Source organism: Dendrobium catenatum, unplaced genomic scaffold (genome assembly GCF_001605985.2).
Source record: "Dendrobium catenatum unplaced genomic scaffold, ASM160598v2 fragScaff_scaffold_1720, whole genome shotgun sequence".
NCBI classification, from domain to species: Eukaryota; Viridiplantae; Streptophyta; class Magnoliopsida; order Asparagales; family Orchidaceae; genus Dendrobium; species Dendrobium catenatum.
In genome coordinates this window covers 212548-226618 of record NW_021320182.1, presented here as the reverse complement: position 1 = coordinate 226618, position 14071 = coordinate 212548, and the positions used below count along the sequence as shown (strand labels likewise).

General features: G+C 39.4%; 1 protein-coding gene across 2 annotated transcripts in view; it reads left to right on the top strand.

The window, feature by feature from the left end:
* Positions 1–14071, top strand: part of LOC110097917 — a 39446-nt gene that overhangs the window by 18840 nt on the left and 6535 nt on the right. The window contains exon 6 of one of the 2 annotated variants that reach the window (XM_028701457.1): positions 217–356. The exons of the other annotated variant lie outside the window; for it this stretch is intronic. Within the exon in view, the coding sequence (XP_028557290.1) occupies positions 217–239 (23 nt within the window). The 3' untranslated portion in view covers positions 240–356. Of the gene's footprint in view, positions 1–216; positions 357–14071 lie in introns of those variants that run through there. 2 annotated transcript variants of the gene reach the window in all.

Sequence of the window (14071 nt, the reverse complement as noted above, 5' to 3'; positions counted from 1 at the left end):
TGTCTGAGTCTTTCAATGTCTTCTTTATTGAAGTTGGTTGGTGTTTTTGGGTTAAGTTCACTTATTATGGTGTTGGCATATGAGGTGTCTCTTTTCTCATTTCTTTGGTTCCACTCCTTGCGGGATTTTCGTGTATCTTCTAGCATGTCTCCTTCGTATGTCTTGACTTCTTGCAATAACTACACTAAAGGGAGTCTTTGTCTTTGAATTTTGCAGACTTTACTTTTCTCCTTCGATAGAGCTTCTTTGATCATCATCGCTGAGCTCTCAACAACTTTTGGCTCCAACATTACTCTTCGTTGGCTTTCTTCAGCACAGATGAGAGCAATGATTCATTTAGTGATGGCGTTTCCTCTTTGCCGAGGATCTGGACTCTTGATCAAATTCTATATTTAGTCCTGCACGAAAATCATAAATTATATCTTTTTCAATAAAGTTATTTAGGATATCAGCATCTTCTGGACATTTGGTCTCTATGCATTTGTAGTGATCAAGTTCTTGCCATATGTTTTGTAGAAGGGTGACATACTCTGTCACAGTCTTGCTTCCTTGTTTTGTGCTACCTACTTTGATTTTCATCTCAAAGATTTGAGCAACATCGCGAGCTTTTGAAAAAAGTATGTCTGGCGGCATCCCATATGTCCTTTGCAGTGGAAAAAAACATAAATGTATTGCTAATTTATGGAGTCATGAAATTCCCTAATCATGACCTAATCATAGAGTCTGTTTCATCCCATGCCCCAAAATTAAGATCTCTTCCTTTTGGTCCTCTAAGGAGGCGGTGTATTTTTTCTTTCCCCTTTAAGTAGGTCTTTACAAATTGAGACCACTTCATGCATGCTTTGGAGATCACTTCGTTCTTGGCGTATCATAGAATCTTCAATTTGATCAAAGCTCTGGGATGAATTTTCTTCAGACATTGTGGTATTATAAAGCTGATTTGATTATATCAACAATAAAGGCTGATTTTTAAATAAATTGGGTTTTAATCAGGTCTCAAGCCTGATTAGATCATTGGTTCGAATCCGACAGGTTGGACCGGGCCGCTTAAATGGGTGGCTTCGGCCCTTTTGCGTGAGTCGGGATAGAAAGGAGGTTCCATCCCGCTAGGTCTTCTGCAAGGCTCCGTCGGCTTTCGCAAGGCTCCGTCGACTTCGTCCCTCTTGTTCTTCCGCAATGCTCCGTCGGTTTCGAGAGGAAGATTGAGCTTCTTCCGTGATGCTTCGTCCGTCCGTGAGGCTTCGCCTTCCCCGCGAGAATCTAGTTCCGCCCCAGCTCGGTCTTCCACAAGGCTCCTTTGCATAGAGGATCGAGGCTTCCGGCTCTAGCTTCGCCCCGCTAGGCTCCGATGGTTTCCTCTTCTCTTATTGGCTTTGATACCATGTTGAAATCAAGAGATTTGAGAAAAAAACCATAACTTTATTATACAACATCATCTCTATTTATAGATCTATACAAGAGGTCTTACTAAGGAAATAAATAACTATAAAATAAAGAATAATTGTTGTAATATATTCTTTCCTAAATCAGATGTCTAGTTATGGAAGGTACTCTATGCTTCCCAGAGATCTCTATCCTACACTGTTAGATTCATACAAGAGTTAGGGGCTGAGATTTAACAAAACATTTATAAAAGAAGGCTTATTTTAGTTAATGTTTTAAATTGTGGGTGTATCCTATAGATCACAATACAAAATTTTAATGAAATGGTTAAATAGTATGTGTTACCTAAAATGATTGCACATATATTTTAATAAAGTTTGTTTTTCATGTGATGAATTTGTCAGGGGAATTATAAGATTTTTAAGTCGATGAACACCCATTAACTTATTGGGGGATTTACTTATATAGCATTCAAAATCATCTCATCTACATATTAATCGCCTACACTCATGTATTTATCTATGATGCACCGACACTCCTCTTGAAGAGGGAATGTAGGACACAGATACGCGCCCGATGCGGTTGGGACATGTGTCGGGCACGTCAGACACATGTCTGATTAAAATAATATTTTAATTTAAGTGGGCATGCATGTCCTTATTTTTTATGATAAAATTATTTTAAATTATAAAATTTTTATATTTATTAAATCAAATTTAAAACATCATATTCGCTCGTATATACATCAATACGAGCCTGCTGTATGCCTTAGGGTTTTCGCCCCTTGCTCCATCTCCTGCAGCCCCTCCTAGTGTCGAACTTCCCTTTTGTCGCCTATAGTGCTTGCCGACCGCAGGTTCTGCTCAAGTCGGCACCGACCTCCTTATTCTAGGCTGAAGCTTCTGTATCTTTCGCCTCTCTCGCGTGAGCAGGACTCAGCTGATCTCCCCACCTCTGCTCTCCCTCAATCTCACATAGGAAGACCCGTCGAAGCCCTCTCCTCTTTTATCTCTTTGGCACACATAACAAACTAAAGCTCGTGCCCAACCTCCGACCTTGGGCTCGAACCCAAGTTCCTCTCCAGCTGCCTGACTCGACCGCCTCTGAGCCTCCTGTAGGACCGACCGTCCCTCTCTCTCGTAGGTATATTCCCTTCCCCTTCTTCCTTAAACTCTTCATCTTCTCCATTCCCTTCTCCTTCTTAGCCCTGCATTCCTGAGTCAGTATGTTCCATCTATCTAGAAATCTGGGGTAGTGGGACGGTGGGAGGTACTTTTGTTTGAGCTCATGTTTCATAGCTCGCCAGTCAGTGATGGGGTATTCACCTCGAGCTTCACGCATGTTTTCTAGGTTCGTCCAGTATTGGCTAGCTCTACCCATAAGCTTCATTTCAGCGAACCTAACTTTTGTAGCTTCTATAATGTTATACCACTTGAAATAACTATCCATCCCTTTTAGCCAGTTCAGGAAAACTTAGATGTCGAGGGTGCCATCATAGGAAGGGTCATCTATTCGAATATTCTTAAGTAATTGAGCGTCATTATCTCTCCAAGTTGGGTCATGGCCTACGTGTTCTTGATTGGGCATATGGTTCTGACGGTATGGGTCTCGAGGAGGACCATAGTCAGCTCATGCTTCTTCGACATAAGGGGATGGAGGCCTATAAGGGGTATACATCGTATGGTTTCCTAGCCTTTCAATGTGGTCTAGACGGTCTCCAACTTGTCATCTAAAATCAGCTAACTCGCCTTGGGTTTATCTAATTTGTTGGGCCAAAGTTCCTAGTTGACCTACAATTAAGTCTAAAGTACGCTGAATTTTCTCGGGGTCCATTAACTCAACTTAAGTAACTTATGCAGACACAACAGTAAGTAGAATGATGCGATATGGATAAATCGAATGCAAACTAAAATGTATACTAAATGTAAGAGGAAATCCTAGAATGAAAAAAGCATGTAACCATGCTCTGATACCAAAATGATGTGAAACATATATAAAAATAGGAATTGCTTAAAAATTAATAACAACTTGTGAAGATTTGATAATTGTAAACTTAATGTTTCACCAAGATAAGAATTTAGGATTTCTTAGTTGCAGTTGTGCATTGGTATTCAGTTACACAAAAGATTAACAAGACAATTTAAAATAAGAACAAAGAAACTTAGTAACACTAGATGCAAAATAACAAAATCCATCGTTTAACAAATAGAAAGTTCACCTTTGAGTTTCCCTCTCTTTCACTCTTGATAGTGGGGTTAGCAGAAGAGAAACTTCAGCAATCCTAGAGATGTCATCGATAGAAAGAGGACGCCTACAATCTTGATCAACGTAAAGTTAGCCGGAGGGAAAGAAGCTGGTGGATGTCCGATGATTCGCCAATGTCTGGAGGGTTGGTGTTCTTCGATAGCAGACATCAAGGTGAAGAAGATGCTGTCGACATAGTCGTTGACGGTGTCGTCGATTTCCAAATTGATGTTGAAGAAGGGAGATTGTAGAATATCTACTAAGCCTTGATGGTCGTAGATGAATTCGTGGTCACGCTCGGGATCGGCCATCCATGGGGAAGAGAAGTCGCTTCAACTCCAGGATGGGTCAAAGTGGCCGACGGTTTGATTGAGAGGAGGAGAGGTCGGCCGGTCTTGGGCTAGGGAATTAGGTGGGGAGAGGAGTCAAGAGGAGAAGAGGGAATTAACTCCTTGATTATTTAACCTTAAGTAATTAATTGTGGGCTCCAAAAATTCGGCCCCGGCCTCCGCCCAATTGTTTGCTTTTTCTTTTCAGTGAGGTAGTTTTAATGGAATTAAGTTACAGGATAAATTTTGGAAGGCAGATGGGTTTGTAGATAAGACACTACCCAAAGATTTCATCCTTATTTTGTGAGGAGTTTATGATCTGAGTTCTGGTTTCTTATAGGCGCAAGCCCTATAGTTAATTACCCCTCCCGATAACGAGAGAGAACTTTTGATTAAGGCTAGTTGTCAATTAGATACGTATAAAGATACGTGTTATCTGGCATATAGTAACAGCATGTGTTTGGATTTCAGAATTTTGAAATGGTTGAGAATTTGAAGGTTTGATATTTAAAATAGAAATTTCACCACCTTACACTTAAAGCGGATGGTGGGGGAATGGATGATGGACCCAATCAAGATCCCATGATTCCGTTATACCGGACCATCTTGTTCCATGGTCTACTTAGTCAGAAGAGATAGTTGACACAACCTGACAGAAGGATTCTTGTCGGCAGTCATGAGTTGCTTCGTCCAAGGATACCTTGTAGACCTGGGGAGAGTGTTTGTCTAAGAGGACAAATTTGAATCCACCTTAGCTAACAGAGTGCTTTGTGCCCTATCGATCATATCATATTGATTCATATCTCAAGGATTTGATGCTACTAAGTAACATATTGACTTTGGCCATAACCGGTATTTCGTGGTGCCATTTGGCGGCAAAACCACTCGGTTCAGAGGGCCCCGGGTCATAACTGTTTATCATGCGGTGTCATTTGACGGCAAAACCACCGGTCAGAGGACACATACCACGTCCTTATTGGTAGGAGATTATTTGAGAATGTATTCTAGTGATATTTTCGATTAGGCATTTAGCTCAATGTGAGCTGAAATATTTTTCAATTTGTCCACCCCTGCAAACTGTTGCGAAGGGTGGATGGATTTTTCTTTGAGTGTTTGATAGTTTATTTCAATTTTAATTATCTGGAGTTTGAGATTTTTGGATTTTTGTAAATATTTGGGTGGTGCTTGAAAGGCATTTAAAAATATTTGTGAACCCCTCCGGTTGAGATAATATTCAACATGACCATCATTGGGGTGTTGTTAAAGTCACTTATATCTTCATAGGAATTTGAATTTTATGGAAGTTTTGAGCCATTTGAAATGGTTTGTGAGCCCCTTCGGTTGAGATTTTTGTTCAACACGACCATCATTGGGGTGTTTTGGGTTATTTCCGTTTAAAGCTTGAACCTTGTCGACCCTATCAATTTGCCAATATGGGATCGGGTTTCGTAGGCTTTATGTCTTTGTTAGTGAATTCTCATTTTTATAGGCCTTCAAGGCCTAATATGAATGTATTAAAACAAGTATATCTGTCGTCATAACTGTATATTTATTTGATGGTTCAAACCCTGTCGACTTCTATGATGCGCATAGAAAGATCGGGTTTGAACTTGAATTTACTTATTGACCCGCGCAGTGTTTGTTTATATTTATCGCATATGTACCTATGTGTATACAAACTATGATGCACGTACGTGGGTATTTTTAGGAATATGACGGATCTCCTACGGTAACCCGTAGGAGCTTATGCTTATCGTAGCTCTTTAACATTTACATAGGTGGAACATCATATGCTATATCACTGCTCATCAAGAAACTTGCAAGCCTCATTAATTTTATCCAAATCAATGTTTAGAACTTGGCAGGACCGTGTCTCATTAATAGTTTGATCTGGTTTTCTCTTCTCAGAACTTATATGGGGATTAGTTGACAACTCTCCAATTATGCCATCATCATTATTTTCTATTGTTAGCCGGACCGTTTAGGAGGATCGTGCGAGGTATTTATCCCTAAAATATTTGTTGTCCATATGTCTCTTGTTGCTGCATATCAGGTTCTTTGTTCTTGAGGATGATTTACAACTAACATGATGGCATTGTATTTTAGATCTTCTTTTGCAATCATATCATTTATTGTGATCACCTTGGCTTTCATCACTTGCAAGTGTTTGAACCCACTATCCCTCTTCTAGTGTTGCTTGCAAGTAACACTTCACTTGCAAATTCTTTATCTTCGATGATAATTTTCAATTAGATTGATGTCATCATCATTAATTTCTTCATTCCAACTAACACGACTCTCACAAGTGTTGTTGTCAAAATCTCATGCTCAATTCTTGTAAGAATTCTTGTTTGTTAGTGGCTATTTGATATTTGTTGGAAGACCTTTGTATTGTTACCAACTTGTATGCTTTGAGAATTCCACCATTCATTGCTTGCAAGTAAAGGATGTATTTTATTTTGAGAACAACATATCATGACATGAAATTTGATTAAATGTCTATAATTCATCACTACTTATAAGCAATTAGAGTTTGCAAGTCTCTTATTGTCAACAAATTCCATATACTTTCTTTTGCACTTAATTTAGATCTTATTATCCTACAAATCATAATATCATTTTAAGTACAATTTTGATTTGGTATCATCTTAATCCAAACATGATTTCAATTTGGGTTCAAGTCCCATATGGCTTTGATTTAAGTTCCTTGCATTTGTCCAAGTTCAAAATATTGAAGCTTTGCTTAATATTCAATTTTGATTCAAATCGTTATAAATTCAATTAGGCTCAAGTTTATGCTATGCTCCAATCGAGTTCGAGTCCAAATAAAGTCCTCCATATGTTCAAATAAAGTTCAGGCTCAATATGAGCCTCTTCCGTTCGAGTCCCCTGTTGTCCTTGCAAGTTCAAGTTCGAGTTTTTGCCATTGTAGTCTAATTGCATGTTCTTTTGCTTGTTGCTCAAATTGTCCAAATTATGCTCATTTGAGTCATTTTTCTTTTGTTCAAGTTCTAGCTCTTTTGAGTTCAAGTTACATTTCAAGTCCTCAGTATTTGCTGAAAATTTCGGCAGCCTTCCGGCGTCTCCCCTGTTTAGGGGAAAAACCAAAAGGCAACCTTCCCCTCGTCGCTACTTGAGCGCTTAAGGTAGGTGTGAAATAACACTGCGGTTGTATTTTTTTTTTTTAAATCCCCGCCCGCTACATGAGCGTTTAAGGGTTTCGAGCACATTTTTAAAAGAACACAATTTTCTTTCCCCCCTCTGCACTACTTGAGCGTTTGAAGTTATTATTATTATTTTTTTTATCCCCCTCGTTGCAAGCGCCGCGCTGGTTTCCCTCCCTACTACGCTATGTGAGCGCGTAGGGGGTTTGTCGGCTCGTCGCTAGCATTGAAGAAGGATTGTTTAGGTTGTCGCAAGCGCCGCGCCGGTTTCCCTCCGTACTACGCTACGTGAGCGCGTAGAGGGTTTGCCGGCTCGTCGCAAGCGTTGAGGAAAGTGTACAAAATAATGCTTTTTTTAGCACTAATAATATTATTAACATAATAAGGATATTAATAATTATAGGAATATTATTATTATTAACAATAATGCCAATATTACTGTTAGGAAGGATCTGGTAGGGTGGAGTTGCGGGAAGAGGAAGATGGTTCGGTTGCTATAGTTCGTGTGGAAGAAGTGTCGAGAGAGGGAGGAAATCGGGAAGAGGTCGTGGAAGCAGAGGGAGGATCGGGTGTGTGGAAGAAGACCCGAATTCTTTGTTTGGCTTGGTATTTAACGGCCTGCTTGGACACTTGATCGAGGCGAGGTATTTGCGCAAGATTCACGGGGAAGCGATGCGATGCGAACGGCGCTGAATCAACGCAATTTCAGCAGGATTCGTGGATCCAATGGGTATGAGGTATGATTTTGGGCTTTCCTTTTTTTTGTTCCTTGTACATAGGTCAACAATAATAATTGGAATTAATTTGAAAGGGAAGGAGGGAGAATTTGAATTCAAATTTTCTTTAATGGAGGGAGAAAAGGGGTTAATTATCTCCCTATTTGGATCCTTAATAAGGAAGGACTTAATTAGAATGAGGGGAAGAGAATTGTCCACATATAATATATGTGGACTCAAGCTTTAAATGTGATTAGGGAATTAAACTTGGTTTTAATTTCAGATTTGGAGTGATTGAGAGATTGCCAAAAATAGGATTATTAAATTAATTAAGAAACTCTAAATTAGGAAGGCATTAATGTGGAGATTTGGGAAATAGAATATAGGGGATTGCTCTATCTTGGCTGACGGCTTGGGTGGGCTCGGGTAGGCCGGCGGCTTGAGGTGGTTGGGGCCGGAAATCTGTCAGTTTTGGAGGGTGGTGGGGTGTAAATTGGCGGGTGGAGCTTGGGGGCTTGGCCGACGCTTGACGGGTGTGGGGAAGGGGAAGGAGGTTGGCCGGCGGCTGGGGATGGGGCTTGGTGGAAGACCGATAGTATAGGGGTGCTGAGAAAGGAAGTAAGAAAGATAACGGATACAAACCGTGAGCCCGACCTCTACTGGCGGTTGATGGGTGATTCTTGGACCTCTCCTAGGGTTCTCTCTTCTCTCAAGAGCACATAAGACAATGAACTAAGGCAAAATTTTTATTAATCAATCATTAATCCTAATACAATGACTAAGACCTTAATATATAGACTTCCAAAATAAAGAAAATAAAAGACTCAAATGCCCTCGGGGCTACAATATAAAAACAATCCCTCACAGGAGTACAAAGGTAAAAATTGAAATATAACTAAAAAAAATACATAAATGCTTCATAAGTAGAGACTCTGAATCGTAGCCGTTGATCTACTGTTCTTTCGATGGTAGATGCGTTGAAATCTCCTGTTGATGTCCTCATCACATATGAAAGGCCTCAAAGACATACCTTTTTCTCTTCTTTATTTTTACCTCCCTCCCTTCTCTCATCTATTCTGCTTGGCTAAGCAAACAAAATGGTGAGGGATAACTATGAATACTTAATGTAGGATAGTGGATTGAGATATTTTTTAAAAATTCTGATCCTGCACTACAATTGAGTCAAGCCGATTCGGGTTCGACTCGATAAATGGCTTGTGAATCGATCTTGATAAGTTAACTAGCCAAGCTTGAGCTAGCCCAGATTCGACTCGTTAGCTCGCGAGTCAGCTCATTTAAAAAATATTAATATAAAATATTTTAAAATTTAGAATTTTAAGTATAAAATTGTTTAAAAATTATCTATTTTTGTTATTAAGTGATTATTTATTATTTGATGTAGGCAAAAATTTCAATTTTTCCCTTATTGGGTATTTATTTGTGGGTTGTTTTGTCTCCTATTAGGCTTGGCCCATTTACCCTTGGATGTTTGGTGTTTGGAGTTTTCAGCTGTTGGTTTTTGGTTAGCCATGCCTCTCCTTGGTAGTTCGACTGCTTGATGCCCTGTTCCTGGGCTGACTGTGCTTTTCCTTGGTGTCTGTTGGGTTCCTGGCTGTTCGGTTCTTGGGGCTGGCTGTTGGGAAGTAGGGATGTCAATTCGGGTCAATGAGTCCGGTTGGGGTCGAACTTGACTTGACCCGGCCGTAAACGGGTTGACCCTAACCTGACCCAATTTTAGAAATGGGGCAAGTTTGTCAACCAAGACCCGCGCGGGTTATCGGGTTGACCCGACCCGACCCGACCCGCGCAACCATTTGATTAAACAATAGCCATGCGATGTCAGGCGAAGCACGGAGGCGGCACATCGGCTGGCGGTGTCCGTGCAGCCTGGTTACTTGCTACTGCGAACTGTAGATGACCTGCTCGGTCGAGCGACCGATAGTCGCCAAAGCCTGTTTCTCCAGCGGGGTTGTTTAACGGTCGGAGGACCTGCTGGGTCGGCGAACAGACCGTCGACATCATTTTGGATGTCAAATGCGATGGATGGCCTCACAAGTGACAACTGACGTGAACATACTGCGACAGGTTAAGAAGTAACTATGACTACTAATTTTATTTTTTTATGAGCAATCACAAGTTTCAATAAGAGTATAAAGCAAATATAAATATTAAATGCAAAAGAGCTGATTTGATTTTTTGAAAAAAGAGCCATCATCATGACTTATTTAATAGCCTTGTTTAATGTGACCATAGAAATATAAGTCAAATATAAAGAAGAATCAGTTCCACACTCCCACTGATGCGGGACGCGGGTTGGCAATTTAGCAATTTTTTGAATTTTGTGGGTCAAATTGAGTTTTCGGGTCAACCCGAACTCGACCCAATTTTACAAACGGGTCAAAAACTCAAACCCGAACCCGACCCGTATTGTAAACGGGTCGCCTGTACCCGGAATTTTTTGAGTCGGTTCGGGTCGGGTTTCAGGTCGTATCAAATTTTGACACCCCTATTGGGAAGCTGGGCTGCTTGGTTCCTGGGCTGGTCGTGCCTTGTTTTTTTGGTTTCTTTCCATGTTTTGATTGGGTGAATGAGAGTCTGTTGAGTTTCCATTTTTTCCTATTTATATGGTTGTTTGCTACTGTTTTTAGAGTGAGAGAATTGTGAATAATATTTGGAAAGTGAAACTTGTGGGGTTTCGAATAGCTTGCGAGTTATCCTCTTCTACCTCCTCTCTTCTTATAATTTGTCTTGGTTTCTAATCTACTTCTTCTCTCCACAAGTACCATTTCATTATATATTTCTTCTCGAACTTCGAAAAGTTGTAAGGTGTCTTTGAGTTGTATTTGTAGGTTGTCGTTGTGTCATGTTTAAATTGTTTGTTGTTGTTGTTCCTTTTATTTTAATTGTATGATTTTGTTTGATTATGTTTAAAGAAAGGAAGACCCTTTGAGTTTGCAATACTTGTATTTTTTTAGGTTGCACCAATTTGGTATCAGAGCCTTAGGTTTTGAGTCTTTAATGCATTCAAAACATCAAGCAAGCACTGTCATTCAACCTAAGTTTGCAATGTCGTCATCATGATATTTTCCAACGGGTTCTAAAGCTATCTCATCAGAAGATGAGATTTCTCCACCGAGGGAGAATTGATGTAGGCAAAAATTTTAATTTTTCCCTTATTGGGTATTTATTTGAGGGCTATTTTGTCTCCTATTGGGCTTGGCCCATTTACCCTTGGTTGTTTGGTGTTTGAAGTTTTCAGCTGTTGGTTTTTGGCTGGCCATGCCTCTCCTTGGTAGCTGTTCGATTGCTGGATGCTTGGTTCCTGGGCTGGCCATGCTTTCCTTGGTGTTTGTTGGGTTCCTGGCTGTTCGGTTATTGGGGCTGGCTGTTGAGAAGCTGGGCTGCTCGGTTCCTGGGCTGGCCTTGCCTTGTTCCATTTTTTCCCTATTTATAGGGCTGTTTGCTACTGTTTTTAGAGTGAGGGAATTGTGAAGAATATTTGGAAAGTGAAACATGTGGGTTTCGAATAGTTTGCGAGCTATCCTCTTCTACCTCCTCTCTTCTTATAATTCGTCTCGGTTTCTAATCTATTTCTTCTCTTCACAAGTATCATTACATTGTATCTTTCTTCTCAAACTTTGAAAAGTTGTAAGGTGTCTTTGAGTCGTATTTGTATTTTGCGTTGCGTCGTGTTTAAATTGTTTGCAAACTCAAGACACAACTTCAAATGCAAACACAACACAACTTTCAAATTGTAAACAACACAACCAACTTACTATTAATAAAGTTTAGAGAAGAAAGATACAAATGGAATGAAAATCATGGGTAGAAGAAATATAGATAGAAGGCCGAGACGAATTAGAAGAAGAAGAGAGGTAGAAGACAATAGCTTGCAAGCTATTACGAACCCACATGTTTTGTGTTCCAAAAATCATCCATAATCCTTCCTTTTTTGCAGAAAAACAGTCTCTTATATATAGGGAAGAGAAGGAAAAAATATTTAATGCAAGGTAATTAAAACACCTTCCAAATAGCCAATAGAATTCCCTTGAAAGTCGCAACAAGCAGGGACCGAAGGGGCAGCCACCCGGGGAAGAAACATAAGCATCAAAGCAGCCCCAAAAGTGGGGGAAAATCGAAGGATTAAATGGCTGATAAAGTGGAAACCGAAAAGACAACTTTTGGGAATTTAAATTGGCATGGAGAACACTAAAAGGTTGGCTCTGCCTACATCAATTTTGTTTGTCTATATTTAAGGAAAGGAAGGCATTTTGAGTTTGCAATACTTTTAAAGGGAATTCTAGTGGCTATTTGGACCTAAAAAAATATAAGTATTGCAAACTCAAAAGGTCTTCCTTTTCTTAAACATAGACAAACAAAACCTTACTATGTAAAATAAAAACAACAACAACAACAACAAACAATTTAAACACGATGTAATGACACCCTACAAATACAACTCAAAGACACCTGACAACTTTTCGAAGTTTGAGAATAAAGATACAATTGAATGGTACTTGTGGAGAGAAGAAGTAGATTAGAAATCAAGATGAATTATAAGAAGAGATGAGGTAGAAGAGGATAGCTCGCAAGCTATTCGAAACCCACAAGTTTCACTTTCCAATTATTCTTCACAATTCTCTCTCTAAAAACCGTAGCAAACAACCTTATAAATAGGGAAAAAATGGAAACCAAATAGCCTCCCATTCACCCAATCAAAACGTGGGAAAAAAATCAAAGAATAAGGCACGACCAGTCCAAGAACCGAGCAGCCTAGCTTCCCAACAACCAGCTCCAAGAACCGAACAGACAGGAACCTAACATACACCAAGGAAAAGCACGACTAGCCCATGAACCGAGCATCCCGCAGTCGAATAGCTACCAAAGAGAGGCATGACCAGCCAAAAACTCCAAACACCAAATAGCCAAGGGTAAATGTGCCAAGCCCAATAGGAGACAAAACAACCCACAAATAAATACCCAATAAAGAAAAAAAATTAAAATTTTTTCCTACATTATTTTTATAGAATTTCTTATTATTTTACCATTTTATTATAATATTACTTAAATTATAATTATTCTTCCTTTCATAATAAACAAGTCGGCTCGAGCTCATTTAATAAAGCTCGAGCTCGAACTAGATTAATTAATCAAACTCGAGCTCAAGCCAGGGGTGACTCGAGCTCATCTTGCTTACATCTCTACGCACAATGCTTGAAATCTTAGGGTTGCAGCGCTCCCCTAAATAGCTATATAGAGCAGAGGAGACAGCGCCAACGCGTCGCTCTCACTGGCAGAATTCTAGAATACAGAGGGTTGGGGTTGACAGCACAACGCTTTAGCACTCCCTAGGATTTTCATGAATGCAGGAATTCATGAGGATCATTTACATGTCTTTAATGGGTCTTTAATCATGTAAAAATTGGGATTATTACAGCTTAGTTGTCATGTGTCGTGTTAAGGCCACCTTAAGGATATACATAGATTGCAAACGCATTGCCATTTTCTATACCTACTTTAAAAGTGGATACAAATTATGGAAATTGACCATTGACAATGCTAGTTGTATGAACATTTTTGTTATTTCCATGTTAGGCAAGGATGAAGCTCACCTAAAGCCCCTATCCTTAGCCTTCCAAGGTAGCACGGATGGATAAAAATCAATTAGTCTCTCATTATTATCTTGTTTTTACTCAATTGCCCACTTACTTTGATCGCATATGTGATATCCTCCACAGGAACAACACATGTTTTATTGGGTAGACCAAGTTTCTATGATCTAGATGTCATGCTTTAATTTGCACTTTCAAATCTTTTCAAATGTTGGATAAGCCCTTATGAATATGTTGATCTCAAACATGTCACTCAATTGTTGCAAAAAAAAAAAAAATCAAAGAGTTTCTGCTTGTGTCGTTCCTTCATTATATTAAAAAAATGATGATTCATGGTTCTTGTGTGTTAATAATCATCACATCAGAAAAATCACAATCAAGTGTAGGTTTTTCATATATAGACTTGATGACATTTTAGATATGATTGTCTAATCAATAATATTTAATACTTGTTGGTTTATGACCTTTGGTTTAACTAACACCTGGAGTATGTTTGTGTTTTATGACACATATTGATCATTTCCTTGTTTATTTTGACACCCTTGATTTTTTATCAAGTCACCTTATCATGCCAGTCACTTTGATAAATTTTACAGGCATTCTAAGAATAAAACTCTATATGT